The sequence below is a fragment of the Spinacia oleracea genome, chromosome 6, assembly GCF_020520425.1.
Source record: "Spinacia oleracea cultivar Varoflay chromosome 6, BTI_SOV_V1, whole genome shotgun sequence".
In the NCBI taxonomy this organism is placed as follows: Eukaryota; Viridiplantae; Streptophyta; class Magnoliopsida; order Caryophyllales; family Amaranthaceae; genus Spinacia; species Spinacia oleracea.
The window spans coordinates 147,441,241-147,458,040 of NC_079492.1; the positions used below are offsets into that span (position 1 = coordinate 147,441,241).

Below are 16,800 nucleotides of genomic sequence, written 5' to 3' on the forward strand. Positions count from 1 at the left end.
ACTCATGACAAAAATGATATGAAATTAACAAAATAATAGGAAAACTACAATAAACCGTCAGAAAAAGAGTATTTATAAGCAAACAATAAGCAACGGCTAATTTTCAAACACAAAAACTAGCCGTTGAGCATCAAAATGAGTAATTTTAAGTTATTGGTATTTGGTGAATTAAGTTTCTGAATAAGGGTATTTGGTGAAATAAGTATTAAAATAGGGGTATTTGGTGAATTTGAAAATTAGGTTAACGGAGGACTAACGGCGCATCATTAGTAAGGGTATTTTGGGTATTAAGTCATTTGTGAGGGGCATTTGGTGAATTTCTGAAAGTCGAGGGGCATTTGGTGAATTACGCCAAAATTCGGGGGTATTTCATGAAAAATCCGTTAGAATTAACTGAGTAAGAGAGAGGGAGAGTTCAAATTTTCAATACGATAATGGTGCGTGAAAAAGAGACGGTTGCTAAAAAAAAAACAGCGGCACCGTTGACTACGAATTTGAGTTGTTGTGCATGTGCTTGTGCAATTGGGTAGCTTGTGCCGGTGATGATTGATGATTTGCTGGTAAGAGAAAACTGAAGAAAGAGATGAGCAACTTAAACACTACAATTTCGCCAAACATATACAGAAACAATTGGGAAGACCTCCCTAAGGAATTACTCGTGATCATCGGAAAACACCTCGAATCTCGCATCGACGTCTTCACCTTCCGTGCAGTTTCCACTTCATGGCGCTCCGCCGTCTCTTTCTCCTACCGTCAAAATCAATCTTCACTCACTCTGCCTCCGCCAATCAACGCCACCGCCGTCTTATCTCCCGTCACAATCTGCCGCCTCGAACACCAAACACAAGGTGTCGCCTGCTTGGTTAAGGTTGTGGAATCAACCTCCGGCGAATTGCGGCTCCGAAATCCACTCTCCTCTGATCTCCCAATCAGACAATATCCCGGTAATAATAACAATATTCGTAAGTCTCTGAACTTATTAGATTTCCGATTAATTGAATTAGCAAGAGGTTATCGTTTGAATTTTACAACCATACCCACTGGTTCTACCATCACGAAAGCGGTATTGTTCTATGGTTGTGGAATTCTAGCATTGTTCGATTCAAGGGAATTAGGGTATTGGGGATTTGGGGATGAAAATTGGACAATTTTGAGTGATGAAGGAACTTATTATGATGATATAATGTGTTATAAGAACCAATTTTATGTGATTAATAATGTTGGAATTGTATATTGGATTGATAGATCTAGGAATCTTGTTCAATATGCTCCCCTACTTTGTGGGTTTGGTCACTTGAAAAACTTAGTTGAATCTGCTGGTCATTTTTATGTGGTTGATTCTTATTTGGAGGAAGAAGAAGAGGCTATGTTTGAGGAGCCAAGGGTCGGATTATGTGGTCGTCGTACTGTGAACATGAAAGTGTATAGGCTTGATGAAGAATGGGGTACTTGGGTTGATGTAGATTCATTAGGAAATCGAGTTTTTGTGCTAGGGAAAGATGTTTGTTTTTCTGTTAGTGTTGATGATTTTCCGAGTTGTCAAGGGAATTGCATATATTTCTTGGATCCTGTTCTGGAATTTGTTAATGTAAGAAGGACAATTAAACGTTTCGTTGGTCGTGTGTTTCGGTTTGATAATCGGAGTATCAAGATGGTTGAGTGTTTCCCTACCTATAAGAGGTTGTTCTCCCCTTCCATGAACAACTTGCCCTTGTCAATTTCAGCATAGAAACTCAACTCCAAGTTTAAGTTCTGAATTTTCAACCTCTTTACCGAGCGATTTCCTTCAATATTGTTTGATGATTCGTAAATTCTCAAAATACGCTACTTTTTCACTTATTTCCCATTTTACCGTCCACGTCAGCAAGAAAGCCGGTCTAATTTTTTTATAAAATCTACGATAAACCGCTATCTGAAACAGCGGTTTAAAGAGGTAAACCGCTATCTGAAAACAAACCGCTACCATTGAACCGGCATCTGAGATAGCGGTTTGGTTCAACGTTGAACCGGAAAAAAAAATACTTTTCTTTCTCCCTTACTGACGTGGACGGTATGGTGGGAATTAAGTTAGAAAGTAACGTATTTTGGGAATTATTGGATCTTTATGCAATATTGAAGGAAATCGCTCTTCTTTACCAATGTTTTTCAGGTATTTGTGTAATTCGGCTTTATCAAACCATATGTAATTTCGAACTTGTCTATTATACATTGTTGCCTTGCATCATTTAATGTTTGAACATTGTTGTAACTCTCAATTCTAGCCTTTGTGGGAAGGTGTATTGCTGGATTGTACATCAGATAACATAAACTCTGTACAACACACTATTAACATAACCAGCCATTACAGCAAAATGCTTGTTGAATTCTTTTTGGACATGGATATGCACAAGTTATATTTCTGGCTCTTAAATCTTAATAAGTAATATTATTAGAGGACCTTAACCCATAGAATTAAGGATGCTAATCATGATCAATTATTCTATGTGGACTTGAAAGTTGAAAACTGCAAAAAGCAATTTAATTTGTGAAGTAGGTATGTATACCTTGCCACAAACTCATACAAATAGTAGTACTAGTTGTGAGTCTTGTGACCTGTGAATCTGTGACTCTCTGAGCCAATGGGTTCTTTTTGTTGATCTTTTTACAGCTTGCCATGGAAGGTAGACTGCATTAAGCTCCTGCATCTAAGATTCTAAGCTAGCTTGCTCACATTTCAGGACCTGGTTTATGCGCTTTATGATACGTGGGTTTTGTCATAAACTTTTGTATTTAGGAATTCATAGCTAAATGTACAATGTAACTCCACAAAAATTTACCAACATAGAGTTGGCTCAAGTGGTAAGCAGCTTGATGTCGTTTAAGGGAGGTCTCGGGTTCGAGCCTCGCTGTATGCAGAAACTCTTGTTGGGATACTCACCCACCATAAGCAAGGTGTGCGACACGGGTCGGATCCGGATGTAGTCGCTCCGGTAAACCGGGTGTGCTATGCGTAAAAAAAAAAAACTCCACAAAAATTTTATTGACTCAAAACCGCTGGTAAAGTATCACAACCAGTTTTGATTTTTTGGTTTTACAAGTCATTTGATTTAGATTGAATCTTAATTATTTTTTTAAAAAAATATCACAATATCATACGCCATGTAATCATATTGATTTTGAAAACTCACAACAGAAGAGGGGAAACTATTTTTTATGACTTTCATATTTTGTTTTTTAAGGTTTATAAAAAAACAAAAAATATTTTTAGGTTTATAAAAAAAAAACAAAAAATAATAACAATGTTGTCTAGCTAGTACGGAGTACTCCGTACTTGACAACAGTGTTTCTTCTTTTAGATTTGTTTCCTGATTTTGCTTAATATTTGATTTTTTTTTGCTGCTATGAGGATATCTTCTTTTTAATGCTACAGTGAGTTGATATGATGGAGTGTTTTAACTGGGTTTCATTGAAGTCGTTCAGTCGGAGTAATACTGTTGGTGTTTACTCACCTACTACTACTGCTTCCCTTCTGCTCTCTGCAGTCTTACACCACAAGCATCTAAACAGCTCGAGGCAACAACACAACAGCAATGCAACATTCTAGAAGCTTCATGATGACATCACAGCTCTAACAACTTTCTCATTCAGTTATGGATTCTGTTATGCATCATGTAATGACATCATTCTTGTAACTGATTCTCTCCTAGCTTGTAACAGCTGATGTGTACATATAAGGCCATCTTATTGGTTGAGCCACATCATCACACTTGTATATATATATGATGCTTGCTGTAAATCGTTTAATTCAATTCAATAAAAAGAAAGCTTTAGCTAAATTCTGTTTCCTTATTCTCTCTCTCTCTTTCTAATCAGCAAGCTGATATTCATCTTGTGAAGAAATCAACCCAAAGTGGTGATTTCTGATATGGTATCAGAGCAGATGATCGTATGATCCTGCTGCAAATTCCTCCTAGCTTTGTTCATAGTTTGATCAATTGATCATAAATTTTTCTGATCAAAATTCTTCGAAGAGATTGTGTGTTTCTGTCAGCAAAATGCCTGCAGATCAGCAAGAACCTTCTCAGAATCCTAACTCTGCTTATTATCTAAGCAATAGTGATTTGAATGCCACAAAATTAGTGAGCATTGAATTTGAAGGAAAATGTTTCAGTGATTGGAGGAGGTCAATGATGATTGCACTTTCAACCAGAAATAAATTGTGTTTTGTTGATGGCAGTTTGAATCAGCCAGCACCAAATTCTGCAAATCACAGAATATGGATCAGGTGTAATGATCTAGTAATCTCTTGGATGCTAGCTTCTCTTGAGCCAAAGATTGCTAGGAGTGTTCTTTATCTCAAAACTGCAAGAGCAATTTGGCTTGAGTTGGAAGACAGATATTGCAGGGAATCTGGTCCTCAACTGTTCTCAGTTCAACAACAATTGAGTGAGTTAACACAAGGAGATGAAGAAGAAGTAGCTAGTTTCTTCACAAAGATCAAAATGCTATGGGACCAGCTAGATGGACTAGAGCCATTACCTGTTTGTGTTTGCACTGGATGTAGCTGCACACTCACACAACAGTTGCTCAAAACACAGCAGAATCAAAGGCTAATTCAGTTTTTAATGAAGCTGAATGACAAATATGAGCATCCTAAGAGCACTATACTTATGATGAGTCCTTTACCTACAATTTCAAAGGCATATGGACTGCTCCTTCAAGAAGAACAGCAGAAAGAAGTACACAATCACAAACATCAGTCACACACAGAGTCCACTGCATTTAATGCTAGGAGATTTGACAATAAACCTTACAAAGGACCATACAATAACAGCCCTAATTCTCAGAATACAGGAACTGGAAATCAATACAAAAATTTCACCAACAGAAACAACCTATATTGTGAACATTGCAAGATGAGAAATCACACAATTGACAAGTGTTGGAAGTTACATGGGTATCCTAAAGATTTCAAGGGAAAAGGAAAAAGAATAGCAGCAGCAGCTTAGTTAGATGAGTACATTCCAAAAGCAAACAAGACAGATAAAGGATCAGGAGTAGTTCATGCTACTTTCACTGAAGATCGGTACACTCAGCTGATGCAATGCTTGCATACTCAACAAGTTGCTAGTCAAGCAGAGAATTCTAGCTCTCGCTCTCTTGGTCTAGCAACTACCTATCAACCTCAAGGTACATTCTGTCTCATGTCTAAATTTAATAGAAATTGGATTTTAGACAGTGGAGCCAGTGATCACATGTGTTCTGATTTGTCTTTATTCAAATCTTTTGAACCTGTGATTGATGGTAAACATTCAATAACTATACCTGATGGTACTGAACTCCAAGTGAAACATAAAGGTATCATTAATCTGAGTGGAGGAATCACACTCAGAGATGTTCTTCATGTTCCAACTTTCCAGTTCAATCTGATTTCTATATCAAAATTGTGTCATGATGCAAACTGTTCAGTTTCATTTACAAGTGGTGAATGTCTTATCCAGGACCATTCCAAGAACAAGCATACTCTGCTTGGTAAATTGGAGAAAGGTCTATACAGTTTAAGTGAGGAATTCTTGGTGACAGAATTCAATATAGCATCTCCTAAGTGTGCACTTTCTTCTACCAGTTCAGCTGAAGTTCAAGAAGCCAAATTATGGCACCTAAGACTAGGACATATGTCATTTGGCAAAATAAAAAACCTACAAGGTGTAAATGTACAGGGTTGTATAGCTGAATCTTTCTTCAGATTTGTCCTCTAGCAAAGCAGACTAGATTTCCATTCCCAAATAGCTGTATTAAGTCTACTAGACCTTTTGAACTATTACACATTGATGTATGGGGGCCATATTCAGTTTTAGATTTCTCTGGATGTAATCAGTTTCTTACTATTGTTGATGATTACACCAGAATGACTTGGACATATTTCATGAAAAATAAAACGGATTCAGTCAAGATTATGTCTCAATTTTTCATTGATGTTGCAACACAGTTTGAACTATCAGTCAAATATATTAGGTCAGATAATGCTCTTGATCTTACTGAAGGAAAAATGAAGGATTTGTTCCTTAGCAAAGGCATACTACATCAAAAGAGTTGTTCTTATACTCCTCAACAGAATGGTGTTGTGGAAAGAAAGCACAAACACCTTCTAGAAACTGCTAGAGCTTTAGCTTTTCAATCAAAGCTGCCTGACAGACACTGGAACCACTGTATTCTTACTGCAACATATCTGATAAATCGAATGCCCTTGAAAAGCATTGACTTCTGCACTCCTTATGAAAGACTATACAAAACCAAACCTGATCTTTCTCACTTGAGAATATTTGGTTGCTTATGTTACATAACCACACCTAAGATCCACAGATCCAAATTTGACAAGAGAGCAGAACCATGTGTTTTCTTAGGTTATCCACCAAACCAGAAGGCTTATAAAGTCCTAAATCTAGCTACCAACAGCTTGATCATTTCCAGAGATGTAACCTTCTATGAAAAACATTTCCCTTTCCATTATTCCTCTTCTCCCAAACAGGCATATTCTAACCAATTTTTTCTTCCTATTACCACTCCATTTACAGATTCTAATCCTATTTCTTCTCCTATACTAGACAACCTTCATTCTCCATCTGCTTCACCATCCCCAATATCAACACCAATATCAACACCTTCTTCTCTCACTCACACTTCTGAACATTCTCCACCTCATATTTCTACTTTTTCTCCCACAGAACCACCTGAACAACCTCAAAGAAAATCAACAAGAGTTTCAAAACCACCTTCTCATCTCAATGATTTTGTGTGTTCAAAACCTGTGAAACATTGGTGTAATTTGGTTGCATATGATAGCCTCCCTGAGCAACAGAAGACACTTATTGCTGCTCACATGGATTACATTGAACCAACTTCTTATCAAGAAGCAGCCACAGACTCCAATTGGTTAGTTGCTATGGAAAAGGAAATCACAGCATTGAACAACAATCATACTTGGGATTTTGTTTTGCTTCCCAAGGGCAAGAAAGCTATTGGCTGTAAATGGGTGTTTCGAATTAAAAAGAATGCAGATGGCACCATTGAAAGATACAAAGCCAGATTGGTAGCTAAGGGTTTCACACAAAAATATGGCATTGATTACCATGAAACTTTCTCTCCTGTTGTCAAAATGTCAACTATTAGATGCATCATTTCTCTTGCTGCCAGCAAAAACTGGAAATTGTTTCAACTTGACATCAACAATGCTTTTCTACATGGCAATCTAGATGAGGAGGTTTATATGAAAGTTCCTGAGGGTGTTTCAGCTCCTACTGGTCATGTCTGCAAGCTTACAAAATCTTTGTATGGTCTAAAACAAGCCTCCAGGCAGTGGTTTGCTAGACTACTTGATGAATTGAAATCCCAAGGGTACACTCAGAGCAAAAATGACTACAGCTTATTTATTAAACATGATTCTTCTGATATCACCATAGTTGCTGTCTATGTTGATGATATTATTATCACAGGATCAAATGAAACCACCATTGGTGCTCTCAAAGCTCATTTGCATCATACTTTCAGTATTAAGGATCTTGGTCTCCTAAGTTTCTTCCTAGGGATTGAAGTTACTCACACTGCTGAAGGTTACATTCTTACACAAAGAAAGTACACAAAGGAAATGCTTAGTGACTGTGAACTTGATATCTCTAAGCCTGTTGTCACTCCTTTTCCTCTCAATCTCAAGCTGACTACTGAAGGTCAAGCATGCCCCAATCCTGATCTTTACAGGTGTTTTGTTGGCAAACTTAATTTTCTCACTCACACCAGACCTGATTTGGCTTTTGCTGTTCAGTCTCTCAGCCAATTTATGCATGCTCCAACCACTTCTCATCTTGATGCCCTCACTCATACTCTCAGATATGTCAATCACACAGCTGGGCAAGGAATTCTCCTAAAGGCTACTGAACAACTCACTTTACAAGCATTTTGTGACTCTGATTGGGCTGCTTGCCCTACCACCAGAAGATCTGTCACTGGTTATATTCTTCTTCTTGGAAACTCACCAATCAGTTGGAAATCCAAGAAACAATCTACAATTTCCAGGAGTTCTTCTGAAGCAGAATACAGGGCTATGTCTCAAGCAGCTAGTGAAGTGACTTGGATTGTTAGATTGCTTACAGAATTGGGTATTCATGATCTACAACCAGCTCACCTTCATTGTGATAACCAATCTGCTTTGCATATTGCCAAGAATCCCATTTTCCATGAGAGAACTAAACATATCGAAGTTGACTGTCACTTCACTAGAGACAAGGTTCTTGAGGGCTTAATTCATCTAAGTTATCTTCCTACTTCTAATCAATTAGCTGATATTTTTACTAAAATCCTTCCTGGTCTACAGCATAGGGTTTTATCCTCCAAACTTGGCATGGTGAATTTTCTTCCCACCCCAAGTTTGAGGGGGGGTGTTGGTGTTTACTCACCTACTGCTACTGCTTCCCTTCTGCTCTCTGCAGTCCTACACCACAAGCATCTAAACAGCTCGAGGCAACAACACAACAGCAATGCAACATTCTAGAAGCTTCATGATGACATCACAGCTCTAACAACTTTCTCATTCAGTTATGGATTCTGTTATGCATCATGTAATGACATCATTCTTGTAACTGATTCTCTCCTAGCTTGTAACAGCTGATGTGTACATATAAGGCCATCTTATTGGTTGAGCCACATCATCACACTTGTATATATATATGATGCTTGCTGTAAATCGTTTAATTCAATTCAATAAAAAGAAAGCTTTAGCTAAATTCTGTTTCCTTATTCTCTCTCTCTCTTTCTAATCAGCAAGCTGATATTTAGCTTGTGAAGAAATCAACCCAAAGTGGTGATTTCTGATAAATACCTCTTCCTCGGTTCCAATAAAAATTATACTAACTCCGTGTTGGAAATATTGCACTTTGACTTTTACTATTCTAATCATTATTTTGACTCATCTCAAATCGTGTGCAAGCAAAAATTATAAAAAGTTAATATTTAAAAAATATATATCGATACGAATCTAATATGACCCTACCTGACTAAAATTTCCTTATGTACGAATCACAAAAAAAAAAAGTCAAGGTCGTAATGTGAATAGTATAAAAAATGAATAGTGCGATATTTTCGGAACGAATGAAGTAAATACTTTGTTACCCCATAATTTTTTAAAAGTAATTTTTACTTTATTTTCTAACGCATAAACGGAGAATTATACTCTGTATAACATTATGTTAAACGGAGAGTTTTTAACAATACTAGCAAAAGGGCAACTATTGATCAATACAGACCAAACCTTCCACCACCTAACCATAGCTGAAAAGACCAGTGACGCAAAAGATCAGATGGTTTCTTATAATACAGAACATCAAGCTATGGAGTACCTACTTTGATTGTTCCTTGAAGCAAAAAGCAGGTTAGATAATACAACCGATTTCATAGAAGAAGCATGGATAAGAGCCAAAATTATACAGTGCTTCGGGGGGGAGAGTGTAAAGTCAACTATGGAGTATTATTTAAAGAACGGGAAAGTATAATGGTTACACTTTGACAAGAAAGGTGAGGCCAATATCAGAGGTGTGCGAGAAAAAACAGATCAGAGAAATGAAAATGCCAATTTTAAAAAACATACGACATTTTAAAAAAAACAGACGCCATTTTTTTTCTAAAGCAAACGCCATTCTTCAAACGGCAAACGTCATTTTTCACGTAAAATACACAATTTAATTCATGTGTTTTGTCCTTTAGTGCTTATCTTTTCACTATTTTATCGTTTTGTTGGTTGAGATACATCTCTAATATTGAATTTATTTCCTCCACTTTGACTAGCTTATTGAAACGAATGAGACTACGAGTGATGCCGATGGATTCACTTTTTGATGTTTAGTGAGATTGGATCATTAGATGACTCTAGGAATGACAATTTGTCCGTTGATGTGGGACTGGTAAAAAAACTACGGTTTTTTCATGAAATGCCCCCGAGGTTTGCAAAAATGCACCAAATACCCTCGTGTGTTTCGAATCGCATAATATACCCCTATTTTTTCGTACTGTTCATGAGATGCACTTGGAGCTAACGGACGCTAGTCTAACGTTAGTTGCAATTTACCATTTTGCCCTTAATGATGTTTTTCGACATAAATTCCAAAAAAATCTCAAACTTCTTATCTTTCTCTCTCCTCTCCCCTGTTCTTCCTCTTTCTCTCTCCTCTCCCCTGTTCTCTCCTCTCCCCTGTTCTTACTCTTGCTCTCTGGTCGGCGGTGGTCGATCTCCTTCGCGCGCCACCGCAATGTTCTTCGGTGTAGATCGAGATCCTTCACGCGCCATCAAATTTAAATGGATTGTTCTTGAATTCACTCCTCCCTCAATTCTTAATTGTGCTCTCTACCATTGTTGACCAAGGTTGGAAGCTTTAACCGTGATGACAGGTAATCTCTCTCCTTAACTCCTCCCTCGATTCTTTTTCATTATGTTCTCTTTGTGATGTTTTTGTGTTGTGAAATTGGGGGTTTCTTTATAAATTAGGGTTCTCTTATTGGGGGTTTTAAAAATTAGGGTTCTTCAATTGGAGGATTGGTTAAACTAGGGTTGTTTTATTGGGGGTTTTTCGAAAACTAGGGTTCTCGACTGAGGCTTTTTCGGTAATTAAGTGTTGGTAATTTGGGGATATCATTGTCGATTTGGATAGTAATTAACAAAGAAAGGGTTGTTGATTGGATTTGTATATTAATGTTGCAGGTTAAATTGTGCCCATTAAAATTTGGGGCTTTGACAAAACAAGAACTAAGATACTGAATTACTGGGGCTTGACTTATGAGAACACGTTAATCTTTCTTGTAGAGGAGAACAAAGCACGGGTTATGACTTATGAGAACATATTATGATTTTAATTGTAAAGAGTAAAGAATACCACAAATATGGGTAAGCAACCGGCAATCCTCAATATAAAAGGGCTCAGCAACAAGTTAATGCACGTTAAGATTACAAGCTACCTAAATTGTATTTCTTATCTCTTGTTTTGTTGGTTCTTTTTTGTGTGTTGCAGTGCCGCACCTGCTGCAAGAATGGGTTTAGATTAGAGAAGAAAGGTCTGGAATGGAGAAAAATAAGACTGCAGAAGAGAAATTAATGGGAAATCGTATTGATAACCAACCAATGTAACCAGCTTGCATTCGAGAGACTAGACTATCCCAACAACAAAGCTGCTAAAACATGATTTCTGAATGGATCTACTTCTCTTTTATCTCCTCTTTTAATTACATTTCTCACTGGCATACAAGCTGACTTTCCAATCCCCATAGTGATGCTACATTGCTAGCAGCAGCAATGTCTCCTCTTTTTCTTTTGTTTCTTTTCCTTGCATTCACGCCAAGTGCATCCAGGCTTCCAGGTAGGGCAATACGCAGAGTGAATAAAGATTTTCAAAGGCTCCTAACAGGGATGTAATAAAGCACTCTTAAACGCTATATAAATCTTGTTATTCCACAATTTTATTTGATTATTACTTATATTTCTGTTTTAGGTTTAACTTTTAGGTTGATTAAATTGATTTAGGTGAACGATTTGTGGAAATCAAATTCTGCAGTTTAAAAGCAGTTTGGGTATTTGGTGCAACTTAGTTTCAAAATAGGTGTATTTTATGAATTATGAACACGACTTAACGGATGACTAACGGAAAGTCGGTTTAGGGGTATTTGGTGCAAACTTGGGAAAAAATAGGGGTATATTATGTGATTCAAAAGACGCGAGGGTATTTGGTGCGTTTTTGCAAACCTCATGGGCATTTCATGAAAAAACCGAAAAAACTAATGGAAATTTGGATAGAATTAACTTTAGATTTTGAATGCCCATAAACCAGGTAAATCAGATTGAGTAAAACAAATATTCATTGGTTAAATACCATTAATATCAAATTTAATGAATATGTAAGTGCATATTTAATTGGCATTGAAAATTGGAATTCATAAAAGTTGGATGTTAGCCGAATTAATTGGTAAAGTACTTTACTTTTACTCTTAGGCTCCGTTTGATAGAGCGTAAAACATTTTCAATGTAAAATGATTTTCCATGGAAAATATTTTTCAAGGGAAAAAACAACTCCAAACTAGTTTTCCTTTGTTTGGTACCTTAAAGGAAAATGGGAGATGATGGTGAAGATTGAGGGGAAGAAAAGAGAGGGAGGTAAGAAGGAAAGAAGGAAAAGTGGTTTCCCTCAGTTTCAAATGGAAAAGGGTTTTCCACATTTGAGGGAGTCATGGAAAATTGTTTTCCATCCATTACCCAACCAAACAACGTAAAATGATTGAAAACGGAAAAATCGTTTTCCATGAAAACGTTTTACGCCCTACCAAACAGAGCCTTAAAGGAAAAGAAATTTCATGAGCAAACAAATATACATACTCAAAATTCAAAAACTATGCTCAATATTTATATGATCAACCAAACAACAACTAATACGAGTATCATGGGTGGCAATTTATTGTTGGGTTTATAAAATAGGGATAATTGTTATGTTGAGCTTTTTTCCACCTACTACACGAGCTCCTTATAACCTCTGTAGTTAACGTTGAAATGCATTTTGTTCCTTTAAAATGGTTGTGATATAACGATACTTCTAATATAACTCGGTACAACGTAAATGACACAAGAACCAATGAATTGTTAGCCTAATGGTTAAAACTTAAGATACATGACCATTGACCTATGTACAATATCACACAAATTAAAAAGTACACCCGTTTGCATGTAGAGCTACATGCAATCAAGTCGTTTTGTAATTTTTAACCCCTCTAAAAGCACAAACTTTAGTTTAAAATCACATTTTTATAATTTTGACGCACGAATGTTTTTTCAAATACTATACTCCGTAATACGGAGTACCTTCTTCTAATTAAGAAAAAAAATCTAAACCTAAAAAGTGAGCAACCAACAACAATTTACATATCCTCTCAATTTGCACACAAATTTATTCAAGTGTAGCTTTTAATTTCCTTAACGGTTAATTGCATACCTTTTAATAACATGTTTTATTATTAACAATACGTTCTTTTAAAACAGTATGTACTTTTAACTATAAAATTGTGCTTTTAACTATAAAAATGTATATTTCAAGGGTTAAAAATATAAAATGACCGATTGCACGTACATCTACGTACAATCGGGACCTTCTAGACTTCTACGGAGTACTAATTAAAATCGCAGTATTCTCAGGGTTTTTTTTTTTTTTGGTCATTAGAATTAAATCGTACGGACACTTTCCTCAAAAGGTGCAGAAAATTGACAACTAGTTACAGTACATCTGTACGACTGTACATGTTCATATCAACTGCAACTAGAAAGTTTTAGGCCCGGACATTCATAATGATTATCAAGGTTTATGGCATGGAAGGTCATATTTTCCCTATCTTTACTATATCCCCAAAGATAGAAATACAGAGGAATTAACTAAGATGGCTGTGGACCTGTCTAGCCCGACCCAATCCGACCGGACCCATCAGAAAAATGTACAGTTCGGTACAAAGTCGGGGGTCGTGGATCGGACCTGGCCTGTATTTTTGTGAAAAAACACGACAAGACATGACACGACTTGACCAGAGGCGACGAAAAACTATAAATTTAGTAAAGGCTTAGGCATGGCGGCCCGACCCATACCAACACGAGAGCCCGTACCTAAGCCCTGTTTTAAATTTTTCAGCCCATCTCAGCCCGCCATGATGTTGGGTGGGTTTGACATGGGTTGGAATCGTTCAAGCCCACTGTCCATGGCTCGATCGAAAGCCTGACCCTATCCGGCCCAAAGCCATCTTTGGGATTAATTGAGTAAGAGAGGGAGAGTTCAAATTTCAATGCTCGTACTTACTACTCCCTCTCTCCCTTAAAAAATTGTCTCGCAGCTCGTATTCTTTTTTTGAATGTTCCTTTAAGTTTTCCTCATATTATATATGATAAATTTTTACAATTAATTTCTTTCTATCTCTATCTCATGTCCCACTTTACTACACCATGTACACATTTCACAATCAGTTCTTAATAAGGTGAATTTCGTCCCATTATAGTAGGGACGAAAGGAATGATTACGCATTATATTTTTTCCTTGTGCATTTTAATTTTTTCGTGATGGATAACATTTTAAGGGACAATTTTATATACCTCGGGGACTGTGCGCGCTAGCGCACATTCTAACAACCTACTGCTAACAATTTCGGTTTTTGCTATTTTTTGAAACTACTCCGCTCATTTGAATAAAAAAAACAAACCAACCTAATTATTTAATTTCTATTATTTCATTTGCTTGTTCAATTATCAGTAGCACGGGTATGGCAAAACAATTCACTATAAATGTCAAGAATTTTCACTACAAATGAAAAAATTAGCAATATATACATTAAAATTACTCTCAGATTAACCTTAGTTCCTTGCCGACGAACAATAATAGCGTGGAGCAAAGGAAATAGGAAATCGGTACACATTATTGATAGTGGCGGATCCAGAAATTGTACTAAGTGGGGTCACATTTTTGTACTAAGTAGGAAATTGGTACACATTTTTGGCCAAGTGGGGTCAAGTGACACACTAGATCCGCCAGTGATTATTGAGCGGGATGATATTTTAGGGTACATGATTCAAAAGACTCTGTCACTAAATCCATTATTCAAGGGTACTTCGATCATACCAAGTAAATAAAATTTGGGAGTGGAGGAGGGCCTTCAAAGAAATTACTTTAAGTTTTATGTTATTAGGCAAACAAATAGTCCCCTCATAAAATAATATTCTTTTTAAATTTTGGATGGTTTAGATTTGTTTTAAAAATTTAACGGTTTAGATTTTACCTGATTAGTTAGTCGTCATTGGTCGACGACCTTCACAGAATTTTTATATAATTAGAAAAGTTCTACCAAATTTTATTCGGGTTGTTTAAAGAAAAGTTTTAACAAAAAAATAATTGGTTATGTGTTTGGGTAAGTTATTAGGATATATGCCTAATGCCACTGCAAGTCTATTAAGATATCTGTTGGTTTTATCAAAATTTATCTGTGGGAAAGTTTTTATCAAAATTTAGTTGGGTAGTTGGGTTATTTGTTTAGGAAAGTTTAATTAAAATTTATTTGGGTTTTTTAAGGAAAGTTTAATTAAAATTTATTTGGGTTTTTTTTAAGGAAAGTTTTATCAAACTTATTTGGGTTTTGTTAAGGAAAGTTTTATCAAACTTATTTGGGTTTTGTTAAGGAAAGTTTTAACAATATGGAATCGTAGTGATTGGTAATTCTAAACATATTAGGTTTATTTTCAACAATATAAATTATAAATACTACATACCTATTACAATAAAAAAAAACCAAATTCAATTCAGTAGACTCCAATTAATTTGCACAAACAAGTTATAATCTGTGAAGCTTAAGAAAAAGGTTAAGGATGAAGGAAGACGAAGTAATAGCAGAAACTTGTCTGACGAAGGTAAGATTATTCAAGTGCAAGAAAGAATTGGGTGAACGGTTCTGGTTTAAAGTATGGGACAACATCCATTCGGCCGAGTCAATTGAAATATTCAAACATAGATTTGATAAGGTTGATTTTGAGCCGTCCCTTATGTTTAAAGATTATGATGACGATGTATACAAAAGTATGGAAAATCATATGGCTTCCAAGATTGTGGATGCTCATGGTTTTGATTTCGAGATTGGTCAAGATTTAGCTCGAGAAATATGTGATTATTTGAGAACTTTTTACCGTTATGATCAAGTTAATTCGACAAAAGAATGTTGTTTGGTACTTGTTGCGGATGTATGCGTGACTTCTGCTACTTTAACTCATTGCGAGGCCCAGAAAAGTCAGATGCTATTAACTGAACAAGAAGATGAACAAGAACAAGAAGAAGCTAGTTGTGATTCTATCAAGGTTGATAATGTCATGGAGGACGATGATAGTGTAGCGATACCAATGGATGATGTTAGGGTTTATTATGCTGATGATGGTGGTGATTTTGAGTTTGATGATGAATATTGTTTCGGTATGAATTGGGAACGGTTGGAGAGGTCTTGCTGATCGTGTAGTGCTGTTATCCTGATGATATCCTGCGCAGATAACAAAGATGAACTAGCCTCGAGGGTGATTCGAGGATCCCCTCCGATGCTAAAGTCAGGTATGGTAAGTAATAAGTATTTTAGGTTTGGTGAAAATGATTGTGATTACGTACCTTTTGTAATAAATGAAGCTCATATATATAGGCGCGGGTTGGGTGTACGGATAGTTGGGTCCTACCCGATTGATAGCGACCCATTGACTTCTTGATTGATCACGTGCCGCCTCCCTACCGCCTTTAGGAGATGCCGGTAAGGAATAATAGATGCCGTTTAAGGATTATTGGCTATTATCCTTAACTGGTTGGGGATGCTACCGGTCAGCTGGTAGCATACCCGTACAACTAGCATACCCGTACAACTAGCCCCCTCAGAGTTAGCATATCCGTCTTGACTGATGTGCTTGCTCTGAAAATAGTGCTCTCCCTACAAATATGATCCTGATTATGATCGTGATCCTGAATATGACGAGGACGAGGAACAACTGTCTAAAATTGAGGGATTAGTTGAAGTGAAACCTTTGTTCAAAATCGAAACTTGCTTACCGCAGAAGATCAAGGAAGGTGTTTATATACCTTATATTGAAGATACACCTATTGTAATACCCCGAATTTTTAAAACTGGTTAATTAGGCTTAATTATTTTTATTTAGCTTAAAATCGTTTTAAATCCTAATTTCGAACTTTATTTTAATTAACGAAGTTTTATTTCGCTTGAATTTTTAATATTGCTACACGA

General features: G+C 36.4%; 2 protein-coding genes across 2 annotated transcripts; both read left to right on the forward strand.

The window, feature by feature from the left end:
- The first annotated feature begins 413 nt into the window (after positions 1 to 413).
- On the forward strand, positions 414 to 2,255 carry LOC110781751 (putative F-box protein At1g65770). Its single transcript, XM_021985801.2, has one exon. The coding sequence runs from the start codon at positions 584 to 586 to the stop codon at positions 1,727 to 1,729; it is 1,146 nt and encodes a 381-aa protein (XP_021841493.1). The 5' UTR covers positions 414 to 583; the 3' UTR covers positions 1,730 to 2,255.
- Positions 2,256 to 4,034: 1,779 nt separating this feature from the next.
- Positions 4,035 to 4,988, forward strand: LOC130463695 (uncharacterized). Its single transcript, XM_056832907.1, has one exon. It carries the CDS (start codon positions 4,035 to 4,037, stop codon positions 4,986 to 4,988), a length of 954 nt encoding a protein of 317 aa, XP_056688885.1.
- The last annotated feature ends 11,812 nt before the right edge of the window (positions 4,989 to 16,800 follow it).

Excerpts from the sequence above, each read along its gene's own strand:
- LOC110781751 (XM_021985801.2), top strand. The coding sequence starts at position 584 with ATGAGCAACTTAAACACTACAATTTCGCCAAACATATACAGAAACAAT.
- LOC130463695 (XM_056832907.1), top strand. The coding sequence starts at position 4,035 with ATGCCTGCAGATCAGCAAGAACCTTCTCAGAATCCTAACTCTGCTTAT.